This window comes from Drosophila sulfurigaster, chromosome 3 (genome assembly GCF_023558435.1).
Source record: "Drosophila sulfurigaster albostrigata strain 15112-1811.04 chromosome 3, ASM2355843v2, whole genome shotgun sequence".
Taxonomy (NCBI): Eukaryota; Metazoa; Arthropoda; class Insecta; order Diptera; family Drosophilidae; genus Drosophila; species Drosophila sulfurigaster.
In genome coordinates, this window is record NC_084883.1 from 35,304,880 (window position 1) to 35,322,399 (window position 17,520).

General features: G+C 40.6%; 1 protein-coding gene across 2 annotated transcripts in view; it reads left to right on the top strand.

Annotated features, from left to right (window-relative positions):
- Window positions 1–17,520, top strand: part of LOC133842033 (uncharacterized) — a 35,929-nt gene that overhangs the window by 15,091 nt on the left and 3,318 nt on the right. Inside the window, exons 3-5 of one of the 2 annotated variants that reach the window (XM_062274927.1) lie at window positions 12,854–13,077; window positions 17,163–17,307; window positions 17,387–17,509. In XM_062274927.1, the coding sequence (XP_062130911.1) occupies window positions 12,854–13,077; window positions 17,163–17,307; window positions 17,387–17,509 (492 nt within the window). Of the gene's footprint in view, window positions 1–12,853; window positions 13,078–16,918; window positions 17,105–17,162; window positions 17,308–17,386; window positions 17,510–17,520 lie in introns of those variants that run through there. The other variant, XM_062274928.1, reaches the window with a different exon arrangement.

Genomic DNA, 17,520 nt, shown 5'->3' on the forward strand with positions numbered 1-17,520 from the left:
TTGATATGTGATGGCATGTTCTCTCTCTCTCTCTTTCTCTCTGTTTTTGTGTCGTGTTTTCAAATTTATTTATGCCTCACACTTTGCTTTGAATTTGACGCATTTGAATTCAATTTTAATTGCCTGCAAAATTGAGTAATTTGTGATGATAATAATAAATCGTAAACGTAATTGGGTTGCGAATTCAATTCACCATTTCGCTTGCCACACTAATTGTTCACATTGTTTTCAGTAATTATAATTAATTATTGTCCTTATTTGAAAATTTATTCAGTTTATTGAAGCCTTTTGCAATAACAGAGCCACAAACAGTGGGAATAATTTATTCCAATTGATTGGTAAAAAAATGTTTCGAAGTTCTGCGCATGATAGGAATCACTTAAATAATTAAAATTCAATTTCATCCGTAAACTAGAAATTAGTATAACAGTTTAATAGAAATTAAATTTACTCGTTTTGCAGACTATGAGAACTGTAATTAAATATCGTATAACACCATTATTTAATGGATGGACTACGCAAACAATGTGCACGACATTTAGAGACAATTACGCGTAGAGATTGCTAGTTGCGTATCTCGGAAAATTGAGTAGAAAAGCACATGAAAATGTGCAGAGCATTTTCATTATGCTTCTCACTTAGGCGCGTGTGTCCCTTTTGTAATCAAATGCACAGAAAATTCTATTCTATTCTATTCCATATAACAACAAAAAAATGTATAAAATAAAATACAAAAAAAAAAAATAAGAAAACGAAACGAAACGAAAAAAAAAACACGGAAAAGAATAGAAAGAAAACGAAGCGAATCCCAAACCTTTTTCGTGTTGGCTCTGATGGGCTTTGTGTTTTGGCGGCTGTGTTGAGCTGAGCTGTGGGTGTATCCTGGCTATCTCCGTGTATATCCTGTATAGAGTGCTGCTACTGTGTATCTGCTGTATGCCTTTCCTGCTCCCACTCTGCATCGCTATCTCTTTCTGTCAGTGCTGTTGCTGCTGCTGTGTTCCACTTGCGAAAAAGAAGCCGTCGACATAAAAGAGAAATTCGCGCGCACGCAAAACAAAGCAGCAAATATTATACTATATTCCCAACCCCTTGCCACCGCTGCCCCGCCGCCTACAAAATATTACTACAAGAGCCTAGAAGAATTAAACAACAATAATAAAAAAAGACAACAGCAACTGCAACAACAACTACTACTAGGCAGACAACAATAGCGTAATAAACTAGCAGAAAAGCAAAAACTTGCTAACAAAAAAAGAAAAAAAACGAAAAAAACTATAGAACAACAATTTTTGCTTTGTTTTCCTTCGGTTTTAGTTTTTCGCCTTTCTTGTCTGTTGCCTTTTCGTTTCTTTTGCCGCCGCACGCAAAACAAATTCTTTATTAAATGAATAAAGATAAATTATTTGCTAAATATTTAAGAGCTTTCATGCCAAACATAGTAAGGAGGCGGGCCACGACATTGGAAGCCGGAGGAAGAGGCACAAGATGGAAAGCAGCTAAAGGCGGCGCAAGTTTAATTAACAATTTGCAAAAGGAAAAACAAAGAGAAGTTCAAAAGGCAGTCGGATAAAACTTGATAAGCCTCGCAGGACACTTTTAATTTTTAGCTTTTTCGTTATTATGATTTTTTTTTTGTTTTTGTGTTTTCTTCTTTTCTGCTCGAAGTGTTCCTTGAGCTGGAAATTATACGCACTAATTGAATAACAACCAATGGGATCTTGGAGCAAAAGCAAAATGGGAAATGAAAATGGAAATTTCAAATGCATAAATCGAAGCAAGTAAATCGATAAATCTGTTATTGAAGGGCATAATCGCTTTGAGCAGTGAATAGTTGAATTAGGAAGAAAATGACAAAGCAGCTTTTGCATATCTCACCTTGTTAAGTTTTCTTTCTCTTACATTATGCGTCGCACAGCGTTGCCACCTTGCTCGCCAACAAAGCGCAGCCAACATAACAATAGGAGGAGGCCATCCTTGCAAATAATAATGGGAAAGTTGAGTAAATTTTACACCTACTTCACTGGGTGCGCTCTAACAATTGAAAAACAATGAAATAACCAAACAGTTAGTTGAGAAAGAACTCAAGAACAGCGAAGCGTCGCCTTCAGTCGCAAGTTATTCAAAAATTTGGCACATCATTTGAAGAGGCTTGTCAACAGTTAGCGGCAGCTGTCCGAAAACTTTTCCTCTGAGTGTTTAAAAGTGCTAAAAAGTTGGATAGACAGATAGTCAGAGAAACCGCCGACCAGCTGGGAATCACAGTATGCAAAGACAAAAAAAATAGAGAGTGGAAAAAGAAAGGGAATAAAAGCACGAGAAGCAGGCGCTAATTGCCCAAGTGACATTTGTAATGGCACTCCCGGGCATTAGGTGACGTGGTGGGCGAGCAAAGAGCAATCCAGAGATTGGATAACGAAGAGAAATGAAATGAAACGAAACGAAATGAAATGAAAGCAAAGCAACGAGCTGACGGGCATTAAAGCCAGTCCGAAAACAACGTGAGAAAAATTGCGACAATCGAGTGCGCAATGTGACAGACCATCAAAAATGAAAAGGGGTATGTGAAGGGCGTGTTTATGAATAGATCTCATTACTTATTTGATACCCATTCATTTAATTTAATTTGCCTGACTTCCGACATCCAATTGATCATGGTAAAAGTCCTGATGCGACCGATGTCCTGACACTTTACTAAAAACTTTTCACACTTTTGCAACTTGAACATTTTGACAGGCGACAATTTGCTTGATTATTGCAATGGAATCAAATGAAAGACCCAGTGCTGAATAGACAAGGGGGAAAGGACTTTACTTGACGACCATTAGGAGAGTCCTTTTTCTATGCTGTCAGAGTCCATTCATTAGTTTGCTACCCACTCGACTGCGACTGCCGTTGGTCGGCTTGAGGTTGCCACATTTTTGCAATTACCCGTTACTCTGCCAGCTGACAAAAGTTTAATGATGCGTTTAAGAGGCCAACACTCAGTGCGAAATTCTCGTATTTACTTGTTCTTGCCTGCTTTCTAATAAACTTTTGCAGCACTCAACAGAGAAATGGAAGTTTGTAGTATATTTGTTGCACTTTATGAATTATTAAACAAGTTGGCAGCGCCACTTAGTGAGCTTAAAACGTGCTTCCAAGTTTAGTTGATGCTGCGGTTGACACCTCTGCTCAGTGAGGAGCTAGAGATGGGCACACGATAGCACGACTAATCACGATGTCAAGTTAATTGAGATGATGCGATATGAAAGCATTGTTGAAGTGAAATGAGATAAGACTTGAAAGACACGGGTATATTGTATGCTGGTGGCATTGCATGTTTAAGCTGGAGATAGCAATAAAACCATTACTAAAAGTAAACAAATTTTAGTTGTTTAGTCCTCTAAATTATAATACTTTAGTAATTAACATTTTATAGTTTGTATTTTGTCGACATATATATCGATAGCATAAGTTGTCAATCATGTAATATTTTCAGTAACCTCGGCATTTTAATTGCTCTTGATTGAAGCTGGCCCACACTATTTTAAGCTTAGCTGTCAATCACACGTACCTCAGCCAGGTATTGTGTGACTTATAATGACGACAACATTTGCCCGAAATATAAATAGAGTTGTTAAAATATCTATGGCATTGTAGTACCTTAATTTCGCTCTTACACTAGCTGTCAATAGCTTGTCACGGTGTCATCTCTATTAAACACGATCCACTTGTGTGCTGGGATTAATGCTTAAACTGCGACAGTGCCCACAACATTGCCCCCAAGGCTCAATTAAATTGACAATGTGTTACGCAGCGCTGACTCCGTGGAGGGGATTGGTAGGGAAGGCGAGGGACTAAAGGAGACGTATCGCGGGCAGCTTCAGCGGAGTATGGCCAAAATGCCATGGCCTAACGCGCAAGCATTTACTTCAGATTAGAATTGAGTATATGTACATAGTCGCACAATATAATACATATACACACACATATTTCATTAAAGCAAAAGTCCAAGCCACTGAAGCACTCGAGGCGGCATTTTGGACGCGCTAATGGAGCGTGTGAGCCCCAGCAGCAGTAGCGGCAGCAGCTGGCTGCCACACGATGGTTGGTTCGGTTGGATGGCTGGATCAGGACAAGACGCAATAGCTGGCAACATTTGGTCGGGTTTAGTCAACTGTGTGTATGATTGGATGAGGCATTTGGAGGGGGCACTTTGGATGACATCTTCACACAGCATAAAAGAGCAGAGCAGAGCAGAGCGTGTGAACGAGAAACATTTGGGGTGAGAGGGAGCTAGGGGCAGGGTGTGGAGCTTAGCTTGGGGTCAGCTAAATTCAATATTGGCGAACAGGAAATTCATTGTTTAACCTTTGTTACTTAAATTGCTCAAATTCCTGCCATTAGTTTGACAAACGAGCCAGCGAAATTATTTTGTTGCAGCGAAATAGCCAAACAACTTCCCTCCCCCGACCTTACTTCCCCTCGCTCTGTACACTAGCTATAGCTAAAGTTTCGCCATGCTTGAAAGTGCACAAACCTCAATTTGAACCTCCTCCGCTCCCCTTCCTATACATATTGCCTTGCCTTTTGGGGTCACGCACTCAGCTGGTAGCTGGGCAACTGGTAACTGGTAGCTTGGTTGCCTTTAGGTTCTGCTGTGGTTCCGTTAGTTGCCATTGTTGCCGTTTTTGTTGTTGTTGTCCTGCTCCTGGTCGTGGTTCTGTCGTAGAACTATCCTCTTGTAGTCCGGCTCAGAGGTTTTCTGGCTTTGGCTATGAATTTTATGCCATTGCTGCAGATTTATTTGCGGTTTTGCATAATCACTGAAAATTAGTTTAAAATATTTACATTGCATTTGCATTTCAATGTCGGCGGTCAAGCTGATCTCCCATTTCCCAGTCCCCCACCATCCCCACTCTCTCCACATTCCATCAACAACAAAGATTTTGCAAAATCCAGACCAAATGTTTAAGCGCTTAAGCTTCCCAAGGCGAGCACAAGTTCAGGCTAGACTTAACAACATATACTTCAGCTATTTGCCAAAATTTGCAAGCAATTGGCAGTCGAAAAGGGTTTCAATTAAGGCGGATGAAGCTCAGGAGTTGTTGTCTACTATTAAATATTAAATTATGCAAGCTAAAGAGCTGCTTAGAGAATGAAAATAGCATTAAGTAAAATTAATATCGAGATTAAATTTGCAATTTATTATAAATGAAATAAACCTGTAAAAGATTTATCGACATTCTTTTGACAAGTTTAAAGTTAAATCCGTTTCCAATAAATCCTAACTTGTATGTCTGAACGATATAACGTTTTGTCTGTTAGACGAGAAAACTTGTAAATGGAAAGTGTTGGGAAAGTGTTCAGGCTAAAATTCTCGTCTTCTGGTTTCGATTGGTTATATCTCACATGCACACCTTGAGAATGAGAATCAGCATGTTGATGATAGCAAATGCATTCAGTATTTGATTGAAGTAATCCGGCATAGCTTTTAGTGGCGCAGATCTAGGCTTGACCCAGTTGGGGCAAGTATCAGGCAGATGGATGGAAGCTACCCGGGAATAGACAGCAGTTTCGACAGCAGCTTCGCATCTTGCATGGGTATTAGGTGGTTGAGTTGCAGAAATGGGCAGGTGCCCACAGCAGCTGTCCGCCCGTGTCAGGACATCAGGACACCAGAGCAGAAGCAGCAGCTGGGGGAGTTGCATATGTATATGTATGTGTGTATATACATACGATGCTTGGTATCCTTGTAAGGACGTGAAAAGAAGTCGAAAGGAAGACGCTAAGCTCGATATTAGACGTCAGAACGTTGTGGCAAGGTAAACATAATTTTCCTCTAGTCAAACTACTTGCACAAAGTTCTCGCTTGTTTGCAGATAGAGTGCAGCACGAAGCAGCACGAAGCAGCAGCAGCAGCAGCAGTATAACGACAAGAAGCAGTGCAAAAGGAGTGGGCTGAATAAAGGGGGTGTGGCTGCATTGAGGGAGTGGGTTGGGGTGGTGAACTGACAGAAGTGCATTGGAATTCCTTTTGCCAATTCAGCTGTCAGAGATGTTGCCAGAGAAATCAACGCCAATGTGTTGTGTGTGCTCTGCAAGCAGATGCCAAAGTACTCCCCGATAATGGGGGCATATCGACGACAAGAGAGAGAGAGAGAGAGGCGGGTTGAAGGTAGGGGGAGGGGCACGAATGCAGCATTGTCATTTGAGTTTGAGTAAACGCATTAAAGAGCAGCAAATACTTCCGGCAGCTCAACGCTACACTTGGCCGGAAACATTAAGGATCCCAAATAGCCAGACCAGAACCGGCCCCCAAACCAGTCGCGGTTTTTGCTGCGTTCGAGTATCCTTTTTGCCAGCTGGTTATTACTTCTGCGGTCCTGTGGTTGCCTCTTTTTAAGTGCCCCATCCTGAGTGCCAACTTCAGAGAGCGGCATGAGGAGTGCGGAGTGCGGAGTGCAGGCATTCGCATTCACAGCGGCAACGGCAGCCGCAGCTTTTTGATGACACAATTTGGGCTTGGCCTCAGTTTGAGTTTTAGTGGTCACCCGTTGCCACGACGAGGTAAAAGCAAAGCATCCTAACATCTTTAAGAGCAAGATAATGACTTATTTAGTTCCGCTTTTGTTATGTTTCTCTCCTCAACTATTTTTCTGTCTTTATCTTGGCTGCCTGAAGAGATTGTTTCCTACGAAATGAAAGCTGCTTTCAGCCAGTTAAAGAACTTCTCTAAACTTTATATTTTGATACTCGTCTTTCTACAAGTTTTCTTGGAATGTGCCGTAAGTTTCAAGTCTACTAAGACACTGTTGCTTTAGTCATTCAAGGTGGTTTTCTTTTATCATGTTTAATTCTCGTGAAATCATGACTAGAAAAACTAGCAATATTATCTGAATCTAGTTCTTATTTAAATCTATTTTCGTTTTTATAACGTATTAGTATTATTTTCTCCTGACAACTTATCTGCGCTTCTTTCAACAATTCAAATCTCAACACTCTATGCTTCTACCTTCGAGCTTATCTTAGTCTGTCTTGATTAATTGGTCTTATATTTTATGGTCATTTTCCCTTGACAACTTCTCTATGCTCCTTTCAACAATTTCAATCTTAACTAGTTCCCTTACTCTTCTCCTTTTTTGAGGTCACACATAATTGATTCATTCCATCTATTTGGCACATCATTTGTATCGCAGCTCAAATCTTGTGGCGCCATTCGCACGCAGTTTGGCCTTGGCGCGGCACTTTCGATTAATAACAAGCACATAAAGCGGTGTAAGGAGCAAGTCCTTGAAATTAATTATGCTAATTTTAATCCTTTTTGGCAGTGCTTTCATGCTAACAAATGACATTGCGACTAACTAATCTGGCCATTAACCGAAACCCCAGCAGAACCTCACTTTCTCACATTCCCACCTCCCTCTCCTTCTGCCCACGTGAAACTCATTTTCTGCAAGCTGAGCACTTAATACACCAAAAGCAACAAAAAACGAAACAAATCTTAGTCAGGGTGGAGAACAGGAACAAGGCAAGACTTTGAGCCATAATTTGGCCTTGGATTTGTAGACCATTAAGTGGGCTCAACTGAGGCCATTTCAAGTGACCAAACAACGGGGCAGGCGGGATTAGACCTATGCCTAAATCAGTCGTCTTGGCGTATTTTGTATGTGTTGTAGTTTTGGGAATGTTTGGAGTATATTGTCGGTTAAACTGGGGCATGATTTGGGGGGAAGTTCATAAATACACAGAGGGAAAACATAAAAAGCTCTTACCCTGTAAAATCCTGCATCTGTAAAATCATACCTAATTCAGCAAAATTTTTTTGAATTAAGATTAAGATTGTACTATAAAAGCACAAAGCAACAATCTTAATTTGATAGACATCATTTTTGATTCTTTTCTTCCTATTTGTGATCATTTATTGTATTAAGAATAAAGTAAAGTTTAGAAAATGTAAAAGCGAATCGGTCTAAAGAATGTTCATGCGAAGGCGGGATTAATTTAGGTACTTTTCCTTATAGAACGACAGGGTATTTCGATGTTGAGTGTATTTACGGTATTTGCGTTTAGGGGGGCAACCCATAAAAATACTACATTAGGCGCTAGGTATAATCCCATATTTCCGAAATGCCATTCAATGTTAAGCTACTCTCCGACTGCATAAATGGAGTTTCAAGGAAGGCAGGCTTAGGACGGGGACGGGGATTGGGATAACTGCAATATCGCGCAAGACACGCCCCTCAGCCCCGGGCATCCGCTGTAAATGGAATTGTTTTCGGGCTTAATTTATAGAAAATGTATCTGGCACTGTACTGTCTCTCTTTCTCTCCGTCTCTTGTCCTTAGCCCCTATCAGAGCGAACTTCAGTTGTCACATGAGCTAGCTCCTTGTGTCTCCCGGCTCATCCTCATCCTCAGCTTCAGCCTCTGTCTCTGTCGCTTCCCAAAGGACTCGACAACGGATTGTTTGCCGTCGTGTTTTGTATACTCCTCTCGAATCCCCCAATGTCAGCGCACAGTGGTGCCACAGCTGCGCAACACGAGCATAATCCTGATGTTATGTCGGGAGGTGTTTACCCCATCTCGTTGCCTCGCAGCAGCTAGCTCCCTTCTCAATTCAACACTGCAGTCTTGGGCTAGAAATGATTGAAGGATTTCGCTGCTGTTGCCTTGTCTACATGGAAATATGTACGCCTGAGCACTTTACTCCCATTCGTAATTGATATTTTACTATTGTCAGACTCTGACGCTGATACTGATGCTGCTCATGCTGATGTCCTCTATCCTGTATCCTGTATCCTTTGGCAGCTTCAATCCAGCGCTGTCTCTGTGTCAAATTGTGCAGAAATTCTATTTATCGCTGTCTCTGAATGATGTCCCTTATCCCTTGCATTGCATTTGATTGCCAATGCAGACAGATACAGCTTCAACTATGCTCATAAGAACTCATGTAATGCCAATTAAATCAAGTTGAAGATGGCAACAGTAAATATTCAAACATTTTGCAGAGTGACAACTATAAATTTCGAATATTTCAGTATTAACTTAAGTTTTGCAACGTTATTAATTAGGAACAACTGAGATGCATTATTTTTGAAATTCTGATTGTTGATCGTACAACACTGCGAAAAGTTGCTCATGAATGAAAACGATATCATATTATACAAAATAAACAAAAAAAATTTATGCTAATTTTATTATTTTCTGGTATCTACGCATTCCAAAGAATTACTAAATTTTCTTTAAATTTAATAAAGATATCACAAGTCTCACCGAAGTTGCACGTTTACGCCTTAAGGTGTCTTATCTATGTATATGTGGCACATCCTCCACACCGGTTAAACTTAATTTAATGCATCATGTAGATTTGGCTCTAAATTATTCAGAAACTTCCGGGCACATCATCAGCTGAAACTGTAATCAATCTTGGGGCAAGCGGTAAAAATAAAACAAGGGAACACAGCAAAAAAAAAACACACTCACAGAAAACAGAAAACAAAAGGGGAAAAGCCAACGAACCGCAAGGAAAAGTTTCATTTGGTTTTGGGTGGATGGCGAAGGGGTTGGGGGACAAATCGTGAATTATTTGCCAAAATGGCAGCCTGTCGGCAGAATTGTGTGCAGCCGCCCACAATTCGGGGGCACGCCCAGCTTAACTGCTGGCTGACTGGCTGCCTCACCTGGCGGTGAAGATCAAAGCGAAATGTGTAACAAAATTGCCAATTACATATAAAACACGCAAAAATTGTCTGTGCCGGGCACCTGGACGGCAGTTGCTTCGATGCGGGGTGCGGGCTGTGCTGAGGGAGGATATGGCTGTCTCGCTCTAAAACAAAAGGCCGCTGTTGCCGGCAATTGAATTCAATTGTGAATTCAATTTAGGAAGTTGGCAACGCCAGCACCCAGCGCTTATGACTGGGTGGCAACACCACTCCGCTTGCATGTGTGACAGCCTGTGCGAGTGTGTGTGTGTGAGTGAGTGAGTGTGTGGTTAAGGCGCAAAACGAATTTGCACTAAATTCCTTAACCTCCTCAAGCTCCCCGCTAGCAGCTATAAATGTTGCTCTCCCGTTGCGACGACATCTTTTTAGCAGTTGCTTTTTCGCTTCTTTCGCCGCAGAGCGAAAGCGTTGCGTCGCCTGTGTCGCCTTCGTGTCAGTGTTGCCAGTTTAGCAATTTAGTTGCTAGATCTAGCAACTTTTCAAAATATTTGCAACTTTTTTTTTGAAAATGCTATTAGCTACAAATCTAGCAACTTTTTATTTTTTGTTAGCTATTTTAGCAATTTTTCATTTATACTTTACTTAAAGCCCTTTTATTTTGTATTCTCTTTTTGCCATTCACTGCAAAAATTGCGATTAATAGTTCACAATGAAATCGGAACTTGTATTTAACTCAACGGTTCGATTATAAGAGCTACTTGAATCAAAACCCTTTTAGTGATTTAGCAAATTTTGCGCTCAAAATCTTTTCCCTACCTTGGTCGAACGCTGAAGTTGAACGTATATTCTCACAAATGAATATAGCAAAACATAACTGACGTAACTGTATGAGCATTATAACATTAAATGCGATATTGCATATAAGGTTAGTTTGAGTTTAAACAATTGAAAATACGAGCCGATATAGCGACAGGTTGCTAGTCTCGCTAGGAGACTCCTACCAGCTAGACCGTTGAGGCGATTGAAACGTCAAGGTTTCGCCAAAACGATAACCCAATCGTAAACTTCACATAATCTCCTTACACTAATATGAGGTTTGGTTCAACAAAATACATTTTTAGCTGTGTTGTTATAGTACTATTTTCTTCCTGCTGTACTGGTTCGATACTTAATAAAGAAGCTAATTATATGAAAAAAAATTAAAAAAAAAATAATTTAAAAAAAATATATTTATATATGGGTAATTCCATGGCGAAATTTTGTCCCGTGCGAGACTTTTACAGTTCACTGCAGTGAAAATAACATAAACTGAAACAATTTTAAAAATAAGTGAATGTTATTCTTAAAGCTCTAGATAAGCACTATATTTAGAGCTAAGATTGATTTTAGGAACTTGATCTGTTTTCCGATAAAATATATAATTTCGTTCATTTTTTGGTTTTGCGTACGAATCGGTTAATTTTTGCAATTATCACATCAGAAAACAAAACAGAAAAAAAAATCCAAAACCATTCTTAGCTCTAATTAAAGTACTTATCTAGAGCTATAAAAATAAACTTTTCTTATTTTCAAAATTGTTTCAGTTTATGTTATTTTCAATGTAAAGAGTCTCGCACGGGACAAATTTCGTTTTGGAATTACCCATATGTATTGGACTACATAGGCATAACAAATGTTGCCATAATTATGTACTTCCCTACGAGTACTTAGTTCAAATTTCAGGAAACGTAAAGTACACGGATAGTAAGGAAGCAGAAGAATTGGACGAAATTCTAAGTATTTTGTAATGTTAACAAAAGAAGATATGAAATCCTGTTTATTTAAATTTTTAATTTTTAATTTCAATATTTTATTCTCAAATTATTTAAAAATGTACATACTATTTGAAAAAGAACATTTAAAAGATTTAGCAATTTTTTTGGCAATTTTTTTATAATTTTTAGCAATTTTTAGCAACTTTTTTTCTTAAATCTAGCAACTTTTACTCCAGAGAATCTGGCAACACTGCTTCGTGTACGCTTTATTGAAGCGAAATTGAATTAGTGCGACGGCAACGGCGAAAGCGGAAGCGGTTGCTAAGCAGGAAATTGCCTGAAATCAGGCGCACGTAAGCCTCGCCGTCACGCCCCACACACACACACACACCCTCATACCGACATACACTCCATAATGTGTGTGCGTGTGTTTCATTAAAATCTCAAATATTCGCATTGGCAGGGCACGCTTTTGGCTTTTATGTGACAATTTCTGTCGCTGCCTTTGCCACTGTTTCAGACTTCATTTGCATGCAGCGCCAATGGCCAACAACGATGGCCATCATCTCCGCCACGTTACACTCCACTCCACACCACTCCACTCCAACACACCACCTGCCCTGCCCCTGTCTGCTTTGGAGTGCTACCCTCTTGGTAATGGCGTTCATTTCATGTTAATGGATTTCGCACTTAAGCGCTATAGTTTTGCTTATTAAAACTAATTGACAGACATTTAAATAATGCAATTTATATACACATTCCCCAAGCCAGCTGCGCCTCTTCATTAGCTCCATTTCATTGACTTCAAATTGTGCTTAAAAAGCTTCTATCGCGGACTCATGCGTTCTCTTTCATGCATACACAAAGCATGTCTTTGGTATATAATCGATTACAATAGCTATCGATAATTCATAGTTGATAATATATCATTTTCAACGAGCTTTAATCGTTTGCATAAACTATCGATAACTTAAAATTTCTATAGCATAAATTACGCTGCTCATGCATTATGCTCCGTTTATTGCTTTGGCCCAAGGCATATTTATACCTATTTATAAAATTTTCCACAAGTGCGAGTAACTGTACTTGAGCAAAATGCACGGGAAACATGTGCGGGTTATACGTGAAACGAAGCGTAAATGAATTTTTCATTTTACCATTAAAATTTAAGTGCACATTTTCCGGCGCAACGCACGAAAGCCCGCCGCTCTCTCTGTCGATGGCGGTGTCGCTGCCGTCGGCCGCTGTGGAAATCTGAGCCATTAAGTTGAAGAAAGTTAAAGGAAGTTGTGTCGGCAGCAGATGGAAATGTAGACGCTGCATTTCGCCACAAAATTATTATATTATTAAGTATACGACCTGTGTGTGCTTGAACTTTTCGTCTAACATAAACTGTTAAATCGTTGTTAACTAACTCTTTCTCTCTCTCTCTCTTTCTCTCGCTTGCTTTCAGATTATATGCAATCGCTGTGCAAGAATCACTTTCTGCAGCAACTTTATCGCAAAATTGACGGAGCTGTACTTTGGTCACAAAACGAACGCAATCTGGACTGTGTTATCACCTTTCAGACACAGACGATTCTGCAGCGCTTCATGCTACGCTTTGATATGCTCCAACTAGACTGCAATGATCATCTGCTGGTCTACGATGGAGCGCATGCAGTATCAACGCCCAAGGTAAGTTTAAAGTTGACTGTAAATAGCGATAACTTTGACAATAACATTGAGTTGTCCATGATAGACGTTTCTTAACTTTGGAAAGTTAAAAAGTAGTGCAAATTTATTACTAAAGTACTTTAATTGTTTATCCATCGTGTAAATTTCAATTACTAAGGGGAAAGCTCTCATTTTAAGGGATATGCTCAATGCAATAACAGTATTATTTATAGCTAAAGTTAAGGGCAATCATTGCGGAAAAGTTGTCAAAGGCAAAGTCATTGCGGGGAAATTTGTGTCGCAGCCTCATGATCCACATACACAATCAGAGCACGCTGATGCCTCTGACATTTTAGGTTCAATCCCTGCGGGGGTTTCCGCTTTGCAACACATCCACACACATACACCACACAAGCGGGAGAGAGAGAGACAAAATGTAGGCATAATTTTAGCCCGTTGCAACATTTGCAATGATGACAACGGGCAAGAATGTGGCTCGTTTGGTCTGGGTGTTTGCCTGGTTGGGTTAGCTCGTTGCGAGGGAAGGCAGGGAGGGAAAGTGGGGCGCTTTGCTGGTTGCCTGAGTGCACCACAGCGGTTGCAATGCGGCGCCAACTGGCAGCTGCCACATGCCAACTGCCGGGCTGAGTTTGCTGATAGCGCTACGATTTTATCAGCAACAATTTTCATTTTTCATGACACGCCCCCCCCCACTCTCTGCAACAGTCCCGACAGCCAGGGACTGCATTATATTATATTATGCGCATGTGGGCGTGCCAGCATATGAGTGCCTGTTTATGTGTGTGTGTGTGTGTTTGGAAATGTAAGCCAAGGCAAGTGGCCAGAAATGCAGCGCATAAGCAGCAACTAAATCTTTTATAGCCCAGGGACAAGCCAAACAAAATATGCTAACTAAGCCGAAACGTGTTCGACTTGCAGATACGCTGGAATAAACACTATTAAAGTTTAACAATTCCTTTACAAATTTCCTAAGCATTACAGGATATTTTGCGGTCATTTCCTGCTGCTCTACATAATTTACATAATTGCTGTTGGCCCAGGCAACGCATCAAATATTAACGCGTCACAGTTTATGACAAAATCGATGGCAACTTAAGCTTCCAATTATGAAAACTCTGCTCCAAGATGGACAGACAGTTAGTTGGGGGACAAGCTCGCCCAACGTCAAACGTGATTGGGTCGTAAAGGTGAAGTTGCCACACCGTTCATTTTCTTGCCTCAAATTAGCGGCAAGTGCATAAAATTTATGACAAGAACTATGAGTTTGGTATTAAATATTCGATGCATATAAAGTATGATTTCCATTTCTCTTTAATGACATAAATCGATTAAATTTTATTGCTTTTAACTATGATTTGGAATTGGTCATAACGAAAGTCAAATAGGCAAGCTTTAAATAAACTAACATAAATTATATTATTTTCATGTTTAGTTCATTAACAAAAGAGTAATTGGAAATTACCGACATTTATTGTGATGCATAATTTTTTTGTGATAATAAAATGGATGTTGATTTAAAAGTTATCTTGGTTAACTAGTTGTATGGAACTTGTTTTAGTACGACAAATCGATAAATAATCTTTAGTCATTGCAAGTGCAGAAGGTGTTATAAGTACGTCGCCCTCTATTAAGACCGAAATACAAAAAAATAAAAAATAAAATGCACTAAGCACTCGCTTTCGAATGCTACTCGTACTTATAGACTCTCTCACATATGTGTGCAGTAAGTAGAAGGCGCATCTGCTTAGTTCAAATCCGATTATAAATATGTATTCTCTTTGCGGTTCCCCACTTGAAAATGCCTTCGTTCTTCTGTGCAACCTGGTTGTTGTTCACCTGCTGCTGCTATGTTGCAATGATAGTCGTACGATGTGGGAAAGCCTTTGCTTAAATATTTGTCGAGTGAGTTGTTTTGCAGGCGACTTAGTAAGTCAGAGAGTCAGAGAATAGTCTGAAAGTCTGGGAGTCGGTTTGCAAGTGACCTAAGCAGCTTTGCACGCCTTGATTTCTTGCCACCTTGCCTAGTTGCCAAGTTGCCACGTCAACAGTGAGATGGTGCGACTTGATGCAGCTCCTAATGTTTATCTGTGTACTATGCGGCGTATGAGCAATGCGGCGCAAGATTTATGAATTTGCCATGCGACTCAATTCGAGTCTTGGGCTCATTTGCATGCCACAACGGCCACAGCAAAGCAAAAGGCGAAGCCCCCAAAAACTAATAACATTTTCGGTCGAGAGTCCTCAACTGCTCGACTGCACAGCTCCGAGTCCTTGGGTATGTAAATACTTTTGCGACAAAAGAAGTTGTCACTGCCTTCAAAAATGCAAAATTAAAATATTGCCACACTGTTCGAGTGTGTGTGTGTGTGTGTGTGTCTATGAGTATGGCACACACAAAGCAAAGGGGTAAGCGGTAAGCAGAGAAAAGTTTACATTTTTGGGCTGCAACAAAATTAAAATATGCCACAAAGCGCCGCACGTCGAAGATGCCGGCCAACTGCAGTCCTGCCTGGCTGCCTCTGCCACATGCTGCAGCATCAGGATCGGTAGCGGCGGCAGCGAAAAAGCAGAGCGTTGTGTCAAGAAAAGCAACCACAGCAAAGGCCTCGACGATGACACGCACAGTCAGAGCGAGGGAGAGCAAAAGCGAGAGAAAGACAGAGCGAGAGCGAGGGAGAAAGGAGGTTAGCGTGTGTGGACTTTGATGAACCCTGTTGCAACTTTTGGGTGGCAGCCACACTACACACACACACACACACACACAAAGAGAACGTGCACGTGCCACAACATCATCATCATCATCATCATCTACGTTGTGCTGCCTGCTCATTATGTGGCAAGGTGGCAACTGCACAGTGGCGCCACAGCGCAGCAAATTTACGGAAATAAGCAGACAACCAGTCAGAGAAACCGACAGAAAGTCAAGGATATTTGCCATTTATTTTAATCAATTATCATTTATCATAAAAAAATAATCAAAACACTCACCCCGGAACAACTCGATATCGTTTGAGGCAGTGGCACAGTTGCATGCGGGCACTTGCCCCATGGGATGCCATGGATTGGGGATTGTGAATTGTGGAAGATGAGCAAACGTGGGAGTCTGAAGTTGGGCCCGTATATGCGTAGTTAACCGCAGCACATTGAGGCAACCAATGCAGCGTGCCACTGGCAGCTGATGCTGCTCCTACCGCTGCTGCCTCCAAGGTGGCATGCTCTTACTACTCCCATGCCACATGTGGCATTGATGGAGCATCTAGAGGGATGCAACGACACAACGCAACGCAACGCAACGCAACGCGATGCGATGCGAAGCGAAGCGACGTGGCATGCACTTCTCGTCTTTGTGACGTTGCCAACAAGCTGCTTACAGCTCGACACTTCCATTCCTCAAATTGCAATTGCAATTGCGTTGCACGGGCTGCTGGGGGGCGTGGCATGATGTAGAAAACGTTAAGCGAAGCTAAGGAAATGTTCATTAATTACGCTTTGACGAGAAAAGCGTGAACATTTCGATGGAAATTCAGATGCTCTTTAACTTGCAATTCATCTTAAGTGATGTGATAACGTAGAATGAAATTTAATGGCGAAGTTATGTTGTTCAACATATGTTATTTCGATTGACAGAATATTAGAATTAATTTTAGAAAGAAAATCCTCAGAATAAGCAAAGAATATGATTTAAATGGAAAGCAGCGAATTTCTTTTATCCTAAATCTGTAAAGATAAAAGGAATGAGACATTTCAAAGTGTTCTACTAAACTTCAACTTCACAGGCTAAAAATATAATTAAGTTGCTTATGGAAAACAAAACCCGAAAACGTAATTTAGTTGAATTTTGTAAATTCGGAATCCGCAATAAAAGTAAAATTTTACGAGAAAATGTTAGGAGTAGAAAAATGTCAAATAAACAGAAATTTACAGAAGAACACCCAGCAAAATTTGCGAGTTTTTAAAGAAAAGAAAACATCTTAGAGTGACTGTTAAAGAAAAGCGTGCGGCTTCAAGTCAAATGCTCGCTGTAGTCGAGTGTGTACTTGTATTTATAATTGAATGGAATTTAATGAAGTTGATTGAATTTGCAGATTGACATCTCCTGTCGCAATACGAAGAGCACGGTGAACGCGATATTGACACGAACGAATTTCGTGACGCTCAAGTACGTGACCGATGGCTGGGGAACAGATGCGAACGGTTTCAAGTTGGTGATAACATCGGTGAAGGACCCAAGTGAGTAGCACCTACACACCTAACATAGCACTGAAGGAATGCCTAATGAGCTGTCCGTTTGATTCCCGTTTTCTTGCAGAGCACACGTGCAAGGATTTCACATGCGCCACACGCGAGTTCTGCATCAGTCCCGATCTGCTCTGCGATGGCGTCAACCACTGTGGCGACAACTCCGACGAGTCTGTGCAGAATCTTTGCCAGAGTAAGTGTTGA